This window comes from Apodemus sylvaticus, chromosome X (assembly GCF_947179515.1).
Source record: "Apodemus sylvaticus chromosome X, mApoSyl1.1, whole genome shotgun sequence".
In the NCBI taxonomy this organism is placed as follows: domain Eukaryota; kingdom Metazoa; phylum Chordata; class Mammalia; order Rodentia; family Muridae; genus Apodemus; species Apodemus sylvaticus.
In genome coordinates this window covers 55765226-55782835 of record NC_067495.1, presented here as the reverse complement: position 1 = coordinate 55782835, position 17610 = coordinate 55765226, and the positions used below count along the sequence as shown (strand labels likewise).

Sequence of the window (17610 nt, the reverse complement as noted above, 5' to 3'; positions counted from 1 at the left end):
GCTGCCTTGTCTGGACTCAGTGGGAAAGGATGTGCCTAGCCCTTCAGAGACTTGATATGCTAGGGTAGGGGTGTATAGGGGGCCTCTCAGAGGAGAAGGGGAGGGGTCTGGGGTGAGGGGAAAGGAATGTGTGTGTATTGGGGGAGGGGGAAGACCAGGAGTGAGTCAGAGATGGGAATACAAAGTGAATAAATAAATAAATTAATTAATTAATTAATGGGGAAAAAAGAAATGGGTCTTCCCACTTAAAATGATTTAATTAAGAAAGAAATCCTCACCGGTATGCCCAACCATTTTAGCTATAGTTAATTACCAGATGTAGTCAAGTTGACAACCAAGAATAGCCATCACAAAGAGTTGGTGTCTTAGTTTGGGTTTCCATTGCTGTGAAGACACACTATGACCAAGGGAAAACATTTAATTGAGGCTGATGGAGTTTGAGCATAGGAGACGTCAAAGCCTGCCTCCACAGTGACACACTTCCTCCAACAAGGCCATGCCTACTCCAACATGGCCATATTTCCTAATGGGAAGTATGTTACTCCCTATGGGCCAAGCATTCAAACACATGAATCTATGGGAGTCAAAGGTATTCAAACCACCACAGTTAGTATTTACAATATATAAAGAACCCAAAACAAAACAAAAACTCTGAACATTATGAATGCAAATAATCCAGTTTAAAAAATAGGTACAGAATTGGAGACTTTTTTAGAAGATTAAACACAAAGGGCTCAGAAACATTTTAAAATCCTTAGCTACCAGGAAAATGTAAACAAAAACTATTTTGAGATTTTATTTTATACAAAATCAATATAAAAAACATCAGTACGTGCTGTCTATAATATGGGGAAAGAAAAACATTTATTCGTTGTTCATAGGATTGGGAACTGGTACACCTATGGTGAAAATCAGTATAAAGATTCCTCAAAAAGTCAAAAATCAATCTACCACAAAATCTAGCTAGAGCACTCTTGGGCATATATCCATATATCTATGTCTTACTCCAGAGATACTTGCTGCTCCTCCATGTATACTGCTGCTCTATTCCTAACAGTCAGAAACTGGAAACAGCCTAAATGTCCATCAACTGATGAACGGATAATAGAAATGTAATAGTCTATTTACACAGTGGAATATCATATACAGTTACTTAGAAAAATTGATTAGATAAAAAAAAGAAAAATTGATTAGAATTTTTAAATTAAAATTAGACAAAAATTAAAATTAAAATTAGCAAGTAAATTTATGGAGCTAGAAACAATCATCCTGAGTGAAGAAACTGAGGCCCCAAAAGACAAATATTGTATGTTTTCCCTTATGTATGAATATTAGCTATTAATCTTTGGATACACGTTTCATTTAAAATAGCCATAAGAGTTTAGGTTGCAAGTAAGGAATGAAAGGGGAAAGAGATCTTCCAAGGAAGGGAGAATAGAATACCCTGTTTAAAGATATAAAGGGGAAACTAGAATAGGAGGATTAAGGCAGGAGGTTGGGAGGGCATAGTGGAGGAAGAAATATGAACAGGGGCAACTAACAGTAAAGAACTTTGAAAAACTTGAAAACCTAGAACTATAGAAACTTCCTAAGCAACACACATATGAAAGAAATTCAAACGGAGTCACTATGTTATGGGGGAGAAAATACCTTCTGAACACCAATATGAATTGATTAATTGAACTCTAGTTTTTCTCTCTGAAATACAAAAGTTGGATTTTTTAAAAAGGAATATTAAAATGAAACAGTGTGGGTTAACTAAAGTTCTCTGAGATAAAAAGCCACACACACATTGAACATTGTACATTATGGGGGAGAAAAATGAATGAATTACATCTTGTTTAGTCATGGGCCAAAGAGGTCCCAAAGAATCACAAAGCATCACAAGTTAATGCTAAGGCTATTGATTACTATCCATAACGTTATGGTAAGGCCTGATGGCTGAGGAAAACACTATTGAACATGGAAAATTTGAACTGGTGCCCAAATAAAAGCTTCACCCTTACTTACTTGCATTCATTGTGTTGGAAGATACTTTGTATGCTATTGGAGAAGAAAAGTCATCAACAATAGCACCTAGTTACAAGCCCTGAAACCTACAACAGTGACTTTCCTGTAAATCATTATGGTGCAGTAATAGTACAAATGTTATGAAAGTAACCAATCATCTTTTGATTGGATTTCAGGCCCACTTCATAAGATGAAAGCCATGACTAATGCTGCTAAAGTAGCCAAGAACCTGAGACTAGATAGATCATGAGCCCTGGGGTAAAACTCAGTATTATTATTCTGCTGCAGGAACATAGCAATACACCTATCTTAGGATTTTACTGCTGTGAACAGATACCATGGCCAAGGCACTTCTTATAAGGACAACATATATTTGGGGCTGGCTGTTTACAGGTTCAGAGGGTCAGTCCATTGTCATCAAGGTGGGAGCATGGCAGCATCCAGGCAGTCATGATGCAGGCAGAGCTGAGAGTTCTACATCTTCATCTGAAGGTTGCTAGTAGAATACTCACCCCCCAGGCAGCTAGGATGAGGGTCTTAAAGCCCACACCCACAGTGACACGCCTACTCCAACAAGGCCATACCCTCTACTAGTGCCACTCCCTGGGAAGAGCATATACAAACCATCACTTTCCACTCCCTGGTCCCCATAGGCTTGTTCAAACATATGAGTCTATGGGGGGGGGGGTCATACCTAAACAAAGCATAATGTAAAATACATTTAGTCCAACTTCAAAGGTCCCCATAGTCTATAGCAGTCTCAACAATGTTAAAAGTCAAAATTTCAAAGTCTCTTCTGAGATTCATCTAATCCCATAACTGTAACCCCCAAAGCAAGACAGGAAACCAGCTGGGCAAACTCCAAACTCTGCATCTTCAAGGCTGATGTCAACCAGTCTTCAAATCTCTAACTCCTTTTTCATTTTTGTTGACTGCAACAAACTTCTTTCTCCTGGGCTGGTTCCACTCCCTGCTAGCAGCTTTCCCCAGCATATAGCCCATGGCTGTGATATCTCTAACATCTTGGGGTCTCCAAGGCAACTTCAATGTTATAGCTTCTTGTTTCAACATCTGGCATCTATGCATGATCTTCTGGGCTCTTCCAAAGGGCTGACATCACTTCTCCAGCTCTGCCCTCTTAAGCTCAGGTTGACTCCACTCCACTGCTGCTGCTGTTATTGATGATCATCCCATGGTACTGGCATCTCCAATATGCTGGGGTCTTTTGCTGCAACTATGCTTCACCAATAGATTCTCATAGGCTCTCTTAATAGTGCCAAGCCTCAGCTCCTTTGCATGGGCCCTTCAGTCCTGGGCCATCAACTGCAACTGAGGCTGCACCTTCACCAGTGGCCTTCCATGGCCTCTCAAGGTGCCAAGCCTCAGCTGCTCTCCATGACCCCTTCACACCTTCAAAACCAGTACCATCTGGGTACCTCTTACGCATTACCAAGTACAGCTCTGGAACACAGCTTCTTTGTGTTCTCAGAAAACACTTCCCAGAAGATTTCACCTCAGTGATTTGTGAGACTTCCTTTGTCAATGCAAGAATCTGAGTCTCTTCACCTTAGCCTCAGGCACACTCTTTAGGCAGGCATGTTCTTCACAAAAATACTACGAAAACAGTCTCTAGGTCACATACTAAAGTTCTTCTCCTTTGAAACCTCTTGGGCCAGGTCCGCACAATTCAAGTCACTCTCAGTAACAAGGTCTTCCATATTCCTACTAGGATAGCACATTAAGCCCCATTTAAAGCATTCCACTGCTTTCCAAATCCAAAGTCCCAAAATCCACATTCTTCCAAACAGAAGCATGGCCAGGCCTATCACAGCAACACCCCACTCCCAGTAGGGTCTTAGTTAGGGTCTTAGTTAGGGTTTTACTGCTGCAAAGACACCATGACCAAGGCAAGTCTTCTATTTGTTTGTTTGTTTGTTTGTTCTTTTATTTTTTCTGAGACAGGGTTTCTCTGTATAGCCCTGGGTGTCCTGGTACTCACTCTGTAGACTAGAGTGTCCTCAAACTAAGAAATCCTCCTGCCTCTGCCTCCCAAGTGCTGGGATTAAAGGCAGTGCCACCACTGCCTGGCTCAAGGCAAGTCTTATAAAGAACATATATTAAAGAACATATATTTGGAGCTGGCTTCAGAGGTTCAGTCCATTATCATCAAGGTGGGAACATAGCAGGTATGGTACAGGCAGAGCTGAGACTTCTACATCTTCATCTGAAGGCTGCTGCTAGTGGAAGACTGATTCCTAGGCAGCTAAGATGAGGGTCTTAAAACCCATACCCACAGTGACACGCCTATTCCAACAAGGCCACACTCACTCAAACTGGGCCACACATTCTAATAGTACTGTGCCCTGGGCCAAGCCTATACAAACCATCACAACACCCACACATGATAATTAACACAAAGACCCACACTGGGAAATGTGCAGAAAATGAGAAATTTTAGGGTAGTCAGTCCTAAGTGGCATACATTTATTAAACACTCCGCTCAAGGCTCAGGGGTCTATAAAGAAGAGGTGGTAGAAAGACTGTAGCAACCAGAGATGGTAGATGATTTCAAAGAAATTGTGTCTTCAATGCACAACAGGACTAATAGATACACATATGAACTTACAGAACTGTGATAGCACAAACAAGACCTGCTCAGGTTCAGACCTGTCAGTCTCAGCACTTAGAAGGAGAGATGGCCATTAAATCCCACCCCTAAAGAACAATGATTTCGGCCATCCAGATGCCCCAAGACTGCCAGGGACTGAACCATCAATCAAGGGATACACAAGATTCCAGCCAAAAATGTGGCAGAGGAAGGCCTTGTTGGGCATCAGTGGGAGGAGTGGTCCTTGGTCAGGTGAAGGCTCAGCAGAGGCCCCAACAAAGGGAAACCAAGGGGGAGGAGGTGGGAGTGTGTCGGGTGGAGGGGCATATATGTGGAGGCAGGGGGAGGGAGGAGGGTTGGGGGTCTTTGGGGAGGGGGAGAAATCGGGAAAGGTTTTACCATTGGCAATGTAAATGAAAACAATATTCAAAAAAAAAAGTTCCATCCCTAACCAAGAAGCTATTTGCAATTGATATCTGCTGGGGAATGGAAAAATCAATTTTCTCCAATAGGGTGTCACTGGGTACATAAATCACACTTCAAGGCAGGCCATAAAAGAGACTCACTGTTTTTATATATGCTTTTTTTTGTCTTATTGTTTTTGTTGTTTGTTTTGAGTTGTTTTTAGAGAGAGCATAATGTTGGGATGGGGAAATATGATCCAAATATACTATATAAAAAATGAATGGAACCACAACTCCAACTTGTGGATTCCAGGGAGAAAAATAAAAATGAAGAGTTCAATTAATCAATTCATATGTGAAAAAAACAGAGTTGTATTATTTACTTTTCCTGCCTTAGACAGTTTGGGATAAATGAGGAGTCACTGAAGGAATATCAAGAAGAAACGGTGTGGGTTAACTGAAGTTCTCTGGAGGAAAAAGCCACACTTTCGATGAACTTTGTACATGGTTGATTAACTGATTGAGTTGTGAGTATATAGTGGAGGAGATCAGCTGTTGCAGCTCCAGAGTTGCATTATCTTAAACTATCTTAACCCTCACTCCACCCAAAATGGTCATGCATTGTTCAACTCTGTGAGTGACCTAAACATTCTTCCGGCTATTAGGTAAGTTCTTTTGGAATGTGTGCACAGATCCTTGGCTTTCACTAGCTCAAAGGCAGGGAAAGCAGGCAGATAGCATCAGAAGCCTACTGCAGAAGGTTCTCCTGTTTGCTATAACCACGCCTACCCAAGGCTTCCCCCAATGCCTTTTAAAAGTTTCCTGATTTATAGTCCTCTTTGTTTTGTTGCTATAAAAATTTCATGAGGCCAGTTGGGCAAGAGGCTTATCTTACAAAGGAACTTGTGGAATATGCCTGTGGACCTGGGTTCAATCCATTGAATTCAAGTAAAGGTGGAAGGAAAAGCAGTAACTACACAATGTTATCTTCTGATTTCCACTTTTCCACTCTGCTCTTTCCAGCATAGACACGTCCCGCACACACAGGTTAATAATAAACAGCAGCAACACCACCAACAAAATTCCATGAAACCGTTACCACACTGGAACGCAGAACTTGGGGTAACCTAAAGTTGTGGACCTTGGTCTTGATCACTTATATTTGATTCCAGAATAAACCATCTTTTATTTTGAGATGAGAACTGTGATTTTTATGTTCACATATGAAAGTATTAAAAATTGTGTTTCCAGCCTGGCATGTTGGCACATGCTTTTAATCCCAGCACTTGGGAGGCAGAGGCAGGCAGATTTCTGAGTTCGAGGCCAGCCTGGTCTACAGAGTGAGTTCCAGGACAGCCAGGGCTGCCCAGAGAAACCCTGTCTCGAAAAACCAAAAAACACATCCTGTTTCCAGAGTATTTAGTAACTACATATGATAGACAGGACAAAGTAAGCAATAAAAGTATAGAAATATAAAAATATGCTCTCAAATGTGTAAGATTGTAGAACAGATATATTAATAAGAAATCAGCTTAATAAACATTTTGATGTTTGCCTGGTTTGTACGACTAAAGTTTGTTTTGTTTTGTTTATTACACTCAGTTTTAGAAAAGCAAATACCAGCATATTTCCCTTCCACTTAGAAAAACATACTAAAAAATCATTACGACGAATGATGAGGCAGAAAATATAAAGGAGAGTTTAAGTTAACATGGTGGACTGTGCACGGCCTTTCCCCAATCCCGTTTCAAATTCCTTAAAAAAGAAATTGTAGATTTGTTTATACAATTCCTCCCACCCCACGTATTTTTTTTCCTTCTTTTTCACTTTTCTTTTTCTGCTTGTGAGGAATTCCTGGAAGATAGAAAGCAGATGGAGCCTCAGTAAAGTATGCAGTTGGGCTGCAGACAGCCTGCAGGGGAGGAGGGGAGCTGTACTGTCTGGTTCTGGTGGGAATGAACCGGTTGGGGGCCACAGAAGTAGAGGAGAGCGCCTGTGTCAGTGTGGCTGCCCCAGGAGCGGAAGGCAGGACGGAAGCGGGAGGGGTGGAGGAAAGGAGAGGGCGGGCTCAGAGGGGGAGGATTCCCTAAGCAACAAAAATCCGGGTTTCGCAGATTGGCCAAGCTGACAAGCGCTGCCAAGACCAGGCCGCGCAAAACGCAAACTGCTGGGAGACGTGCTCCTGCCTGCACTTTCGTTGCCGCAAACATCTCTGTTCTCTCCAGTCCACGTTAACTGTCGACTTCTTCTCTGTTGCCGTTCTGCGACCGCAGCAGCGTTGACAACAACAGCTAAGTGGCGGATTCTGGCTGGGACGTGGGCTTGGGAGTCCGGGAAGGCGCCAGGGGCGGACAGAACTCCGGGAGCCCGCCATCTCTCTCTAGCCATCACTGTTGCAGTCACCCCTCCCTGAAGGAGGAAAAAAGCACTAGTGAGAGGCACTCTCTGTCTCAGTTCCCAGTCAGTTAGCTCGTTTCTGACAAAATCCGAAAAGAGGACTGATACAGTCTCTCGGATCGCGAAAAATATCTGCCGTTGGACACTGCTGACTGTTAGCTTGTTAAGCAAAGGGCAGCTTTACTTCGGCCACCGGAGCCTTGAGCCATGTCTCCTCCGACCGTGCCTCCTACTGGGGTGGATGGCGTGTCCGCTTACCTGATGAAGAAAAGGCACACTCACAAGAAGCAGCGGCGTAAGCCCACTTTCCTCACTCATAGGAACATCGTGGGCTGCCGCATTCAACACGGCTGGAAAGAAGGCAATGAGCCCGTGGAGCAATGGAAAGGTACTGTGCTCGAGCAGGTTTCCGTGAAGCCCACTCTGTATATCATCAAGTATGATGGCAAAGACAGTGTGTACGGACTAGAACTGCACAGAGACAAGAGAGTTTTAGCGCTGGAGATTCTTCCTGAGAGAGTTCCTTCTCCTCGCGTTGACTCTCGCCTGGCCGACTCCCTGGTTGGGAAGGCAGTGGGGCATGTGTTCGAAGGTGAGCACGGTAAGAAAGATGAGTGGAAGGGTATGGTGTTGGCACGAGCCCCCATAATGGATACTTGGTTTTACATCACTTACGAGAAAGATCCGGTCCTCTATATGTACACCCTGCTGGACGACTACAAAGATGGTGACCTGCGTATCATTCCAGATTCCAACTACTACTTCCCTACAGCGGAACAGGAGCCTGGGGAGGTGCTCGACAGTCTTGTGGGCAAGCAGGTGGAACACGCCAAAGACGACGGATCCAAGAGAACGGGGATTTTTATTCATCAGGTGGTAGCCAAGCCATCTGTCTACTTCATTAAGTTTGATGATGATATTCACATTTATGTCTACGGTTTGGTGAAAACCCCATAAGTTTATAGAACTCTTTGCAAAACTTGTGGAGCCGTTAGAGGTAAATATTTTCTGTTCTCAAAATTAGGTTTTTCTGAGGACAATATTGAGGTCAAAAGTTCCGGACAGTGACTAACTAAATCTTACTGTGCCTCCATATTGACTGTTTCCCAGTTCTGACTCGAGTATATGTTGGTACTTTTGTTCTTTATTTGTTTTATAATTGAACATTTAAATTGGTTGCCAAGAGAAAAAAAAAAGAAGTGTTTGGATTCATCGAAACAACTCAAAAGTAGATAAACTGTGCAACGTGTCTTCTGCTCCCCCCCCCCCCCCGCGCGCCTTTTTAATTCTTCCAGTTAGTTTGAGAATTTGGCATTTTTTTCTTAGGATATTTTCCCTGCTCTCAAGCAGAAACTTCGACGTAGCTTTTGTAAAACTGACCTGCCAGATGATACAGTTTTTTGATGAACGGCACAGTCAATCTCTGTCCTTCACTCTCATGCTTCCTCTCACCGCCGTGTTCATAGTGCATACAGATGTGCTCCAAAGTATCCGTTCTGGTATTGGCGGCCATTTATTTCCTTTTTTTTTTTTTTACTCATAGTAATGTTTTATTGTATTAAGGTGCTCTTATTTCTATAGAACTGCTATGTAGGCATATATTTAGTCTGAAGAAGTATTGCAAGGTTGCCATTCACTGGTCTTTAATGTTTGAAATGCTGACAGGTAGAAAGGCCCGTGGTTTTCCTGATTCTTTGATGTTTACCTGACTCAATGAGACTTATTTTTTTCTACTTGGGATATTTCTCTTTTTTGATTTGCTAATTCCTATCCTTTGTTTTTTATACATTCAGTTGTGATTTTCAATGTAAAGTTATAGGAATGTCTACAATGAAAGTGCATTTAAACTTTTTTATGTGTTAATGAATTTTATATTGTTATTAATCTTGACTTTATTGTTCACTTTACAACTTTAAAAACTTTAATTTTATAATTTTAAATGTCTATGCCTTTTATAAATTTTTAGTTTCCTATCTTTTTCAGACAGGTGTCCCTAACCTAAGTCATACCAATATTCACTTTGTTTTTCCTCTTATAATCTTTATTTTTTTTTATCTACCTGAAATTCATTTATACATAGGGACTCAACTCTAAATATTTTGCATTACATTTTCTACTGTAAAAATGACTTTTTTTAAAAAAAATTACTCTTTTCAAATTTCTGAGCAAAAGTTAGTTTTAAACATAATACCAGACCATGAGTTTCAGAAACTGGAATAACAAATTCCCTTTCAATAGTTATTTTCTTCTTTCTTATTATAATATATCCTCAACATTCATCCTTTCAAGAGAAAAACCAATGCATTTTATTGATATTTTGAAAGGGTCTGATACTTATCAGAATTGCATCGGGGTGGTTTTTTTTTGTATTTTTATATACAAAAATAAAATTAATAGTGATATTCTTAACACACAAGAGATTTGGTAGATCATTAAATATTTTTATCTTGTTTTCATAACATTTTTCCTATGGGTCATTCATATCAAATGGAATTTATTTTTGCAGTTATCAAATTTTGTAATAAGTTGAATATTTTTCCTTCTTATAAGTAACTTTTTATTTTTATCAATAAAGCAAATCTACAGATTTTATATTTTTATCTTTTATCCAATGAGTTTATTTAATCCTATATGTTACATTGGATTTTAAATTAGAAACTTTTGGATTTTTCTTGATATATACAATCATTTTGTATGTAAATACAGATAACTTTATTTCTTCTAATGCTTATACTTATTAGTATAACATTAGCTGGATTTTCCAGAGCAGTGTTATATGATGATGATGGCAGACATGCCTGTCCTATTTCTAATTTTTATGAGAATGACTTTATTGTTTCATGTGTGATTTGTCGTTAAATGTTGGTAAGTAGTTATTCATGTTTAGAAATTTCTTCTGTTCTTGATTTTATATAGCACTACTATTAGAAAAGTCTCCTTGATTTTATCAATGTCTTTTCAATTTCCATTATTAAACTTATATAGGTTTTTTTTTTATTTGTTGATGCATGATTTATTAGAAAGCTAGGTATTTAGTAAATGAAACCAAACCTTTATTTCTGGAATAAATCCTACTTGGTTATGGTAAAATAGCCATTTATTATTTTGTTGTATTTTATTTACCAACAATATATTTATACTTGGATTTGCATTCCAAAGTAAAATTACAGTTTTAGATAACTCTTTGTAGTTTTAATTGAATTAAGAAACAACAGGTTTTTTCATTTTTTTCATAAGCTGTCTCTATGAGGCTTTGTTAAACTTCATAAATGACTGAGTGAAATAGCATTAGAAATATTTTTTAAAAATTACCTGAGACTAAGCCGTAAAACATTCGAATCCTGGGAATGAAATGTATTATGTATCTTTAATGCATTCACTGATATTTTCCCAGTGTCAGTTGGCTTTTTCAGAATTTTTGTTAATACAGAATATATATTTTTCTGTCATTTACAGAACATATATCCTCTGTCAATTACACACAAAGTTGAAAGTTGCTTATATTATAAAGTTGGCTGATTATTTTTGTGTGCTTTATGTCATTTTGTATTTGCCCAGTTCAGAAAATGTAATAAAATCATCAGCTATAATGATAGTATAATTATCTTTGTATTCTTTTATTTACTAGAAAAATAAGGAAAAATATAAAAAAATTATGAAAGATGTGAAAACATTTGTTTACCTCCACTCCAAATTAGCAAATATCTATACTTTGACATGTTTGCTTTAAATGCAGATTTATATTGCAATTCATCAGTATTAATGGCTAATAAATTAATTTGCAAGTACCATACCACCTGTTCTGCAGAGGCAAACACTGTCATGAATTTGGTGCTCATGTTTTATATATTTACTAAAAATAAATTATATACAAATAAAACTATAACCAATAATAGTAGTGACTCTTGTTTTTTCTAATAATGTCCACATGAATTACTAACTGTTTATATTTTATTTTTATTTTTATATGTTTTTATCACTTATTTTATTTATTTACATTTTGAATTATCCCCTTCCTAGTTATCCCTCTACAAACCCCCTATTCCATTCCTCCTCCCCACTGCTTCTATGGGGGTGTGTCCCCACCCACCTACCTAGTATTCCCCTATGCTGGGGTATCAAACTTCCACAGGACCAAGGGCCTTCCCTCCTACTGATGCCAGAAAAGGCCATCCTCTGCTACATATGCAGCTGGAGCCATGGGCCTCTCCATGTGCACTCTTTGGTTCATGGTTTAGTCCCTGGGAGCTCTGGGGGTACTGGTTGGTTCATATTGTTGTTCCTCCTATGGGGTTGCAAACTCCTTTAGCTCCTTCAGTCCTTCACCTAACTCCTCCATTAAGGTTCCTATGCTCAGTCCAATGGTTGGCTGAGAGCATCTCCATCTGTATTGGTCAGGCTCTGGCAGAGCCTCTTGGGGACAGCCATACCAGGCTCCTGTCAGCAAGTACTTTGTGTCTGGGTTTGGTGTCTACAGGTGGGATGGATCCCCAGGTGGGGCAGTCTCTGGATGGTCTTTGCTTCAGTCTCTGTTCCACTCTTTGTCCCTGAATTTCCTTTAGACAGAATCAATTCTGGGTTAATATTTTTGAAATGGGTGGGTGGCCCCCTTAAGCAGGGGCCATGCCTAACCTCTGGATATGGTCTCTATAGGTTCTGACTCCACTTTGTAGGGTATTTCAACTAATGTCATCCCAGTTGGGTTCTGGGAGCCTCTTGCTTCCTGGCATCTGGGACTTTCTAGTAGCTACCCCCAGTTCCCATCCCCCACTGCTACACATCTCTGTTCAATTTCTTCTTTCATACCTTATGTGGTTCCCCCTCCTTCCTCTCCTCCTAGTCCCTCACTCCATCTCCCCTCACCCCCAAATCCACTCCTTCCATTTCTCTTCAGAAAAGATCAGACCTCCCAGGATGTTAACCAAACATGGCATATCATGTTACAATAAGACTAGGCCCCTCCCCTTGTATTAAGGTTGGACAAGGCAGCTAGGAGGAAAATGATCCCAAAAGCAGGCAAAAGAATCAGTGACACTCCCCACTCTCACTGCTAGGAGTCCCACAAGAACATTCAGTTACACAACCATAACATATATGCAGAGGGCCTAGCTCAGGCCCATAGAGTCTCTCTGATTGTCTCTTTAGTCTCTGTAGCCCCCTATGAACCCTGCTTCGTTGATTCTATGAGAACAGACCAACTTTAATCCAAGTGGAATTTATTCTGGTTTTCTTGTAGGGAATCTTTTAAATGCTAATTGCTGTCAACATTCATTGCCTAACACTGGAGTTGACCTGACCATAGTCCTAGGGATGGAATAAAGAAGACAGAAATCTCAACTTCTAACAGAGCTTACATTATATATACATACATACATATATGCATCATGATGTATATATGCATCAACCTTCTCAGATTTCTAGGCCAGACATAGACTTTACACACATTTATTGTAAGATATTAGGATATTTTACATTGTAACAGCTAGAAATAGGTAACCCTAATTCTGATGGTCTTTTTCAAATTTGGGAGTTTGCTATTTTGGGAAACTAGCAGTGGTCAAAACAAAAATCTTCCTGATTTAGCCAAAAAAAAGTCTATCTAGGCCCTAAGTCATGAACCATGAATTAAACTGTTATCTGACATTAGATCATAGACTAAATGAAAAGTCTGTTTCTGGCCTAAAGAGATACAAGGATAGAGCATTAAATTATGTAGACAATTGTGTTCTCTTAAAGAGTATATCATGAGACAGATAACTATGAATTGTTCTTTATGTTCTGAACTTTAGGATTTATGTTGTCATATAGTGATTTGAGCATATACCAAGATCAAGCTATATTCATAGCTGGGTCTGAGTCTAGATATAACTCTGGTTTAGCCATTGAGACTACAATATGACTTATTCTGAAGCATATAGAACAAATAAGTCAGGGTAGAATACTGTGTTACCCTATAAACTTTCCTAGGTTTTGGACTAGAACCATAGTAAAAGTTACCATAGTAAAAGTTACCTTAGTAAAATTTATTACACCTGATTGCTTGAATCAGAAGGAGGTTCACTCTACTGGGAAATGAATACATCTGTCCAAATTTCTAATTTCTTTGAGATTTTCCTGTCTGGAGGAAAGTAATTTTCTCCTACGCATATAAATTCAGATCCTGTATGTTTACAATGTGATACTGTAGTTCTTTCATTCTGAGTATCAGAGAAAGGCTTTTAACTGTTTTAACACTGAAGAGGAAATGGGCAGAAACAAAGTCTTTGATTCCCCAGTACATAAACTTACATCACAGTAAGTGAAGGCAGATTCTTGTTTCTCCTAGCACATTTTCTGGAATGAGTATTCTACTGTATTGCTGACATATATGTCATACGTATATGAAGATAGCTAAGAAGGAAATGCAAAACAACTGGAGTTAAACAGAGACATGGCTGGGTTCGGGGATATGCTAGTCCGTATATAGAGAGAAAAATCAAAGAATAGATGCCATTTAAACAAACAGTTAACGTGAGGAAATAAATTGGGTGGCTGATACATTCAGATAGAATATGTACAGTTAAAGGTTTCGTGTTACAGCCAAGACTGTGAGAAGAAACTTGGGGGAGATAATATAGACACAAACCCCCAAACAAAACACATAAATTCCCACATTATCAGACCTCAACTACTCAGAGTCTGACCTCGTAACTTTTAAGGTCTTAGACAAACATTTAGGCAGTAGAATTTAGTGATAGAATATTTGTAAATATTTAGAGCCTAAGTACTAATGACCTGTGCTATTTCACCCCAAATCTTAGAACGTACAAATGGTGCTCAAGTATTTACTACTTAACACAATAGTAATACCCCTACTTCTTTTTTGAGCTGAATGATTTGGTTATTTGTTTTTAAATCTTTAAATTATTATTTTGATTTTTTGTGTATGTCTTTTGTTATTTTTGTGCATGTCTTTAAATTATTACTTTGTTATGTTTTATATATGTTTGTGCATCATCTATATGCCTAGAGCCAGCTAGAAACCAGAAGAAGGTATTGGATCCCCTGTATCTGGAGTTAGTAAAGGATATAAGTCATCATGTGGAGGCTGAGAATCAAACCCCATCCTCTGGAAGAGCAGTCAATGCTCTTAACTGCTGGGCCACCTCTCCAGCTCTATTTATTTATTTATTTATTTATTTATTTATTTATTTATTTATTTATTTAAGAATTACATATATTTATCCAGATACCTCACACAGAGGCTTTGGGAGTTAAGATAAAGTAATTTTTCTTAACTGTTATGAATTGACTCCAGTTACTTATTGGGGACAATTCTCTCTCTGAGAATTCATTTACCTTGTTTCTGTTTCTTCTACACAGAGGGTATCCTTTATAAAGTCATTTATATCCATTCTGGTCCAGTCGATTATTTTATCCTTGCGCCTTTGGTGCATCATTCTCAGCATATCTGGTGGCATGAATGGAGACTTGTCCCCAGCAACAGCAGCTTGTCCAAGAGGAAATCCATACATAATGTGAAGATTGCTTTTTCCCTTGCCTACCTTGGCCTCTCTTCACTCTGATGCTATCTATGGTGGCTAACCATAGTCGGGTTGATGTGGCTCTCTACCGGTCCACCAGTGTGGGACTCTGAATTGTCATTACTCCTCGGCATACAAACTTCTGCCCACTTCTACCCACTGTAGGCTACCAGGAGCCTATTTTCTGTTTCTAACTGATGGATTCTGGCCAAGACTGTACCTTCATACAAGCTGGAGGCAAAAGGAAAATCAGGACTGCCTGTTATAGTCTTCCAGCGCCAGGGCCTATTATTCTTCCTTATAGTGTGGTTGGTGGCACCGGCTTGTTTGAGGTCAATGTATGTATACTGTGAGAACTTCATTTTTCCTTCCCTACTCTCTCCTATTCCTGCCCTGGACACACTACTCTTCAGATACACAGTGGGAAGGAACACAGCATGTGAATGGTGGTATTTCTATATGTTCTCTCCCTGCTAATAACTATGATTTTGTTTCCATGGTGAGTCCTTCTTCCCTCTTAAATTAGTTTTCATTTGTAAAGTTTCCCTTTGCAGCAGGTCTGACCTAACTAACCGAACAGGTTTATGGTCACAGTGAAATCTGGTTCTATAGTTAAAGGTGGAGAAGGTCTTTTTTCCCCCCTCAGGAAGGCCATGATTAAGGCACTCCTGACAACTTAGGAGGTCTGTTGCCCTAAGGGACACATTTGATATAATAGGTCTCCTGTTCTCTCTCCCTCTGGCTGTCTACTGGGAGGCATTATCAAAAATTAATCAAAGTTTGAACCACAGATTCTCAAAAATAATAGTAACATATATTTTCCTTGGTAACACAATTTGACCGTTGTACCCACCCAATCAAGAATGCTGGCTGCATCTAGCCTTGTGATTAGATCTCAGACAATAATTTAGCAACATACTCAGAGATTCCTTATATCTAAGTTTTCATAACCTTGTCACAGAACTCTCAGCTGTGAAAAGTATGTCACATGTGCCTGAATAGATTAGCGCATCTCCTCTAACCTAATTACCAGATGACCATTCCTTTGTGCACACACAAGCTATTTGCTCACGTATGGATTCCTCACCAGTAGCCTTCTACGTAACAACTTGGTTCCATCTTCTTCTCTTTGACCTCCTCTCCTATGCTCTTCTTTGTGGCATGCAAAACTTTTTAAAATTGTTTCTATTCATTACTCAGATACACTTTTTCCCTTACGCACTTACTCTGGGCCATCAAACCTGTGGAATTTAGGAAAACTACTAGAGACTCTTCCCCTTTTCCTATGAAAACACCAACTTCTTTCCTAAGGTGACCAATGAGGATGGTAACACCATATGTGTAATGTGGCTGCTTCTGTCCCAATACAAGTCAAATGAAAGTCACTTAGCCAGGACTCATTAACCTTTATTATAGAATTAGGCTAACTGTGGCCTTTGACCTAATCTGGCAAGACATGTAACTCACCATAATTTCCTGTTAATTGTATGAGAAGTCCCTTATCTGGTCTTTAGTCTATGAGTAATTAGGTTCAATTGTCGTGCCTGAGGCACAGTTCTACTGGTTCTATCAGACCACTGGCATAAGAAGCAATGAAGGAATGAATAATCAAACTCTGTGATTACCTGCATTGGTGGGAATGAATGAGGAATAACATTGAGCGTTCCCAAAAACTCAGCTTTTTTTTCCAGGTTAGGTTAGTTTAAACCATAGATTCTTAGAGTACAGAGGAACAAGGCTTTGCCATGGTTTTTATAAGCCAGACCTCCCCAGATAGTACAGTACTTTATTAAACACAACTTTCTTCTCTCTCTCTCTCTCTCTCTCTCTCTCTCTCTCTTTCTCTCTCTCTCTCTCCTTCCCTCCCCTCCCTCTATTTACCTTTGAGAAAATCTTCTCTCTATCTTTGAGAAATATTTCTTGCCATTTTTAATTGTTTGATGAATGCAGAAGGGACTTTTCTTTTTTATCATTTTATTAACCACATTTTTTATAATATGAATACAGTTTCCCTTCCCTCTCTCTACTCCTCCCAGTTCTTCCTTCCCTCCTCTCCCCTCCAGATCCACTACCTTTCTGTCTCTCAGTAGAAAAGAACAGGCTTCTAAGCAATAACAACAAAATATAACAAAATGAAATACAACAAGATAATACAAAACCCATCATATTGAAGTTGGACAAACCAAGACAACAGAAAAATGAAAGAGAAGGCATAAGAATCAGAGAAGGCATAAGAATCATTTATGTATCCAGGCGTGCCATAAAATACTAACTGAAAGCTGTAACACACACACAGAGGGCCTGGTGGAGGCCCGTGCTGGCCCTGTGCTTGCTGCCTCAGTCTCTGTGAGATCATATAAGCTTTGCTCAGTTGTTTTAGGAGGCCTGTCTTCTGGTGTCCCCTCTGTCTTCCCCACTCCTGCCTCCTCTTCCTCAGGGTTCCCTGAGCAATAAGGGAAGGATTGATGGAGACTGAATACGGGACCAATCTACAAGTACAGCCAAATATCATTAGGAGTCATTTTATTGTTTCATTGCTGTTCAGCTGATTCCTGGTTTGGCCATTTTTTGATCTGCCTATTCTCTCTGCCATACATACCTGGCATCCATTTCTCCACTGCTATGGATGCTACCGCGTCCATTCTGAGGAACAAAGGAGATCAGGGGA

The 17610-nt window shown here is 39.6% G+C and overlaps 1 protein-coding gene across 1 annotated transcript; it reads left to right on the top strand.

Annotated features, from left to right (window-relative positions):
• Positions 1–7149: 7149 nt before the first annotated feature.
• On the top strand, positions 7150–11314 carry Spin4 (spindlin family member 4). Its single transcript, XM_052171634.1, has one exon. The coding sequence runs from the start codon at positions 7627–7629 to the stop codon at positions 8374–8376; it is 750 nt and encodes a 249-aa protein (XP_052027594.1). The 5' UTR covers positions 7150–7626; the 3' UTR covers positions 8377–11314.
• The last annotated feature ends 6296 nt before the right edge of the window (positions 11315–17610 follow it).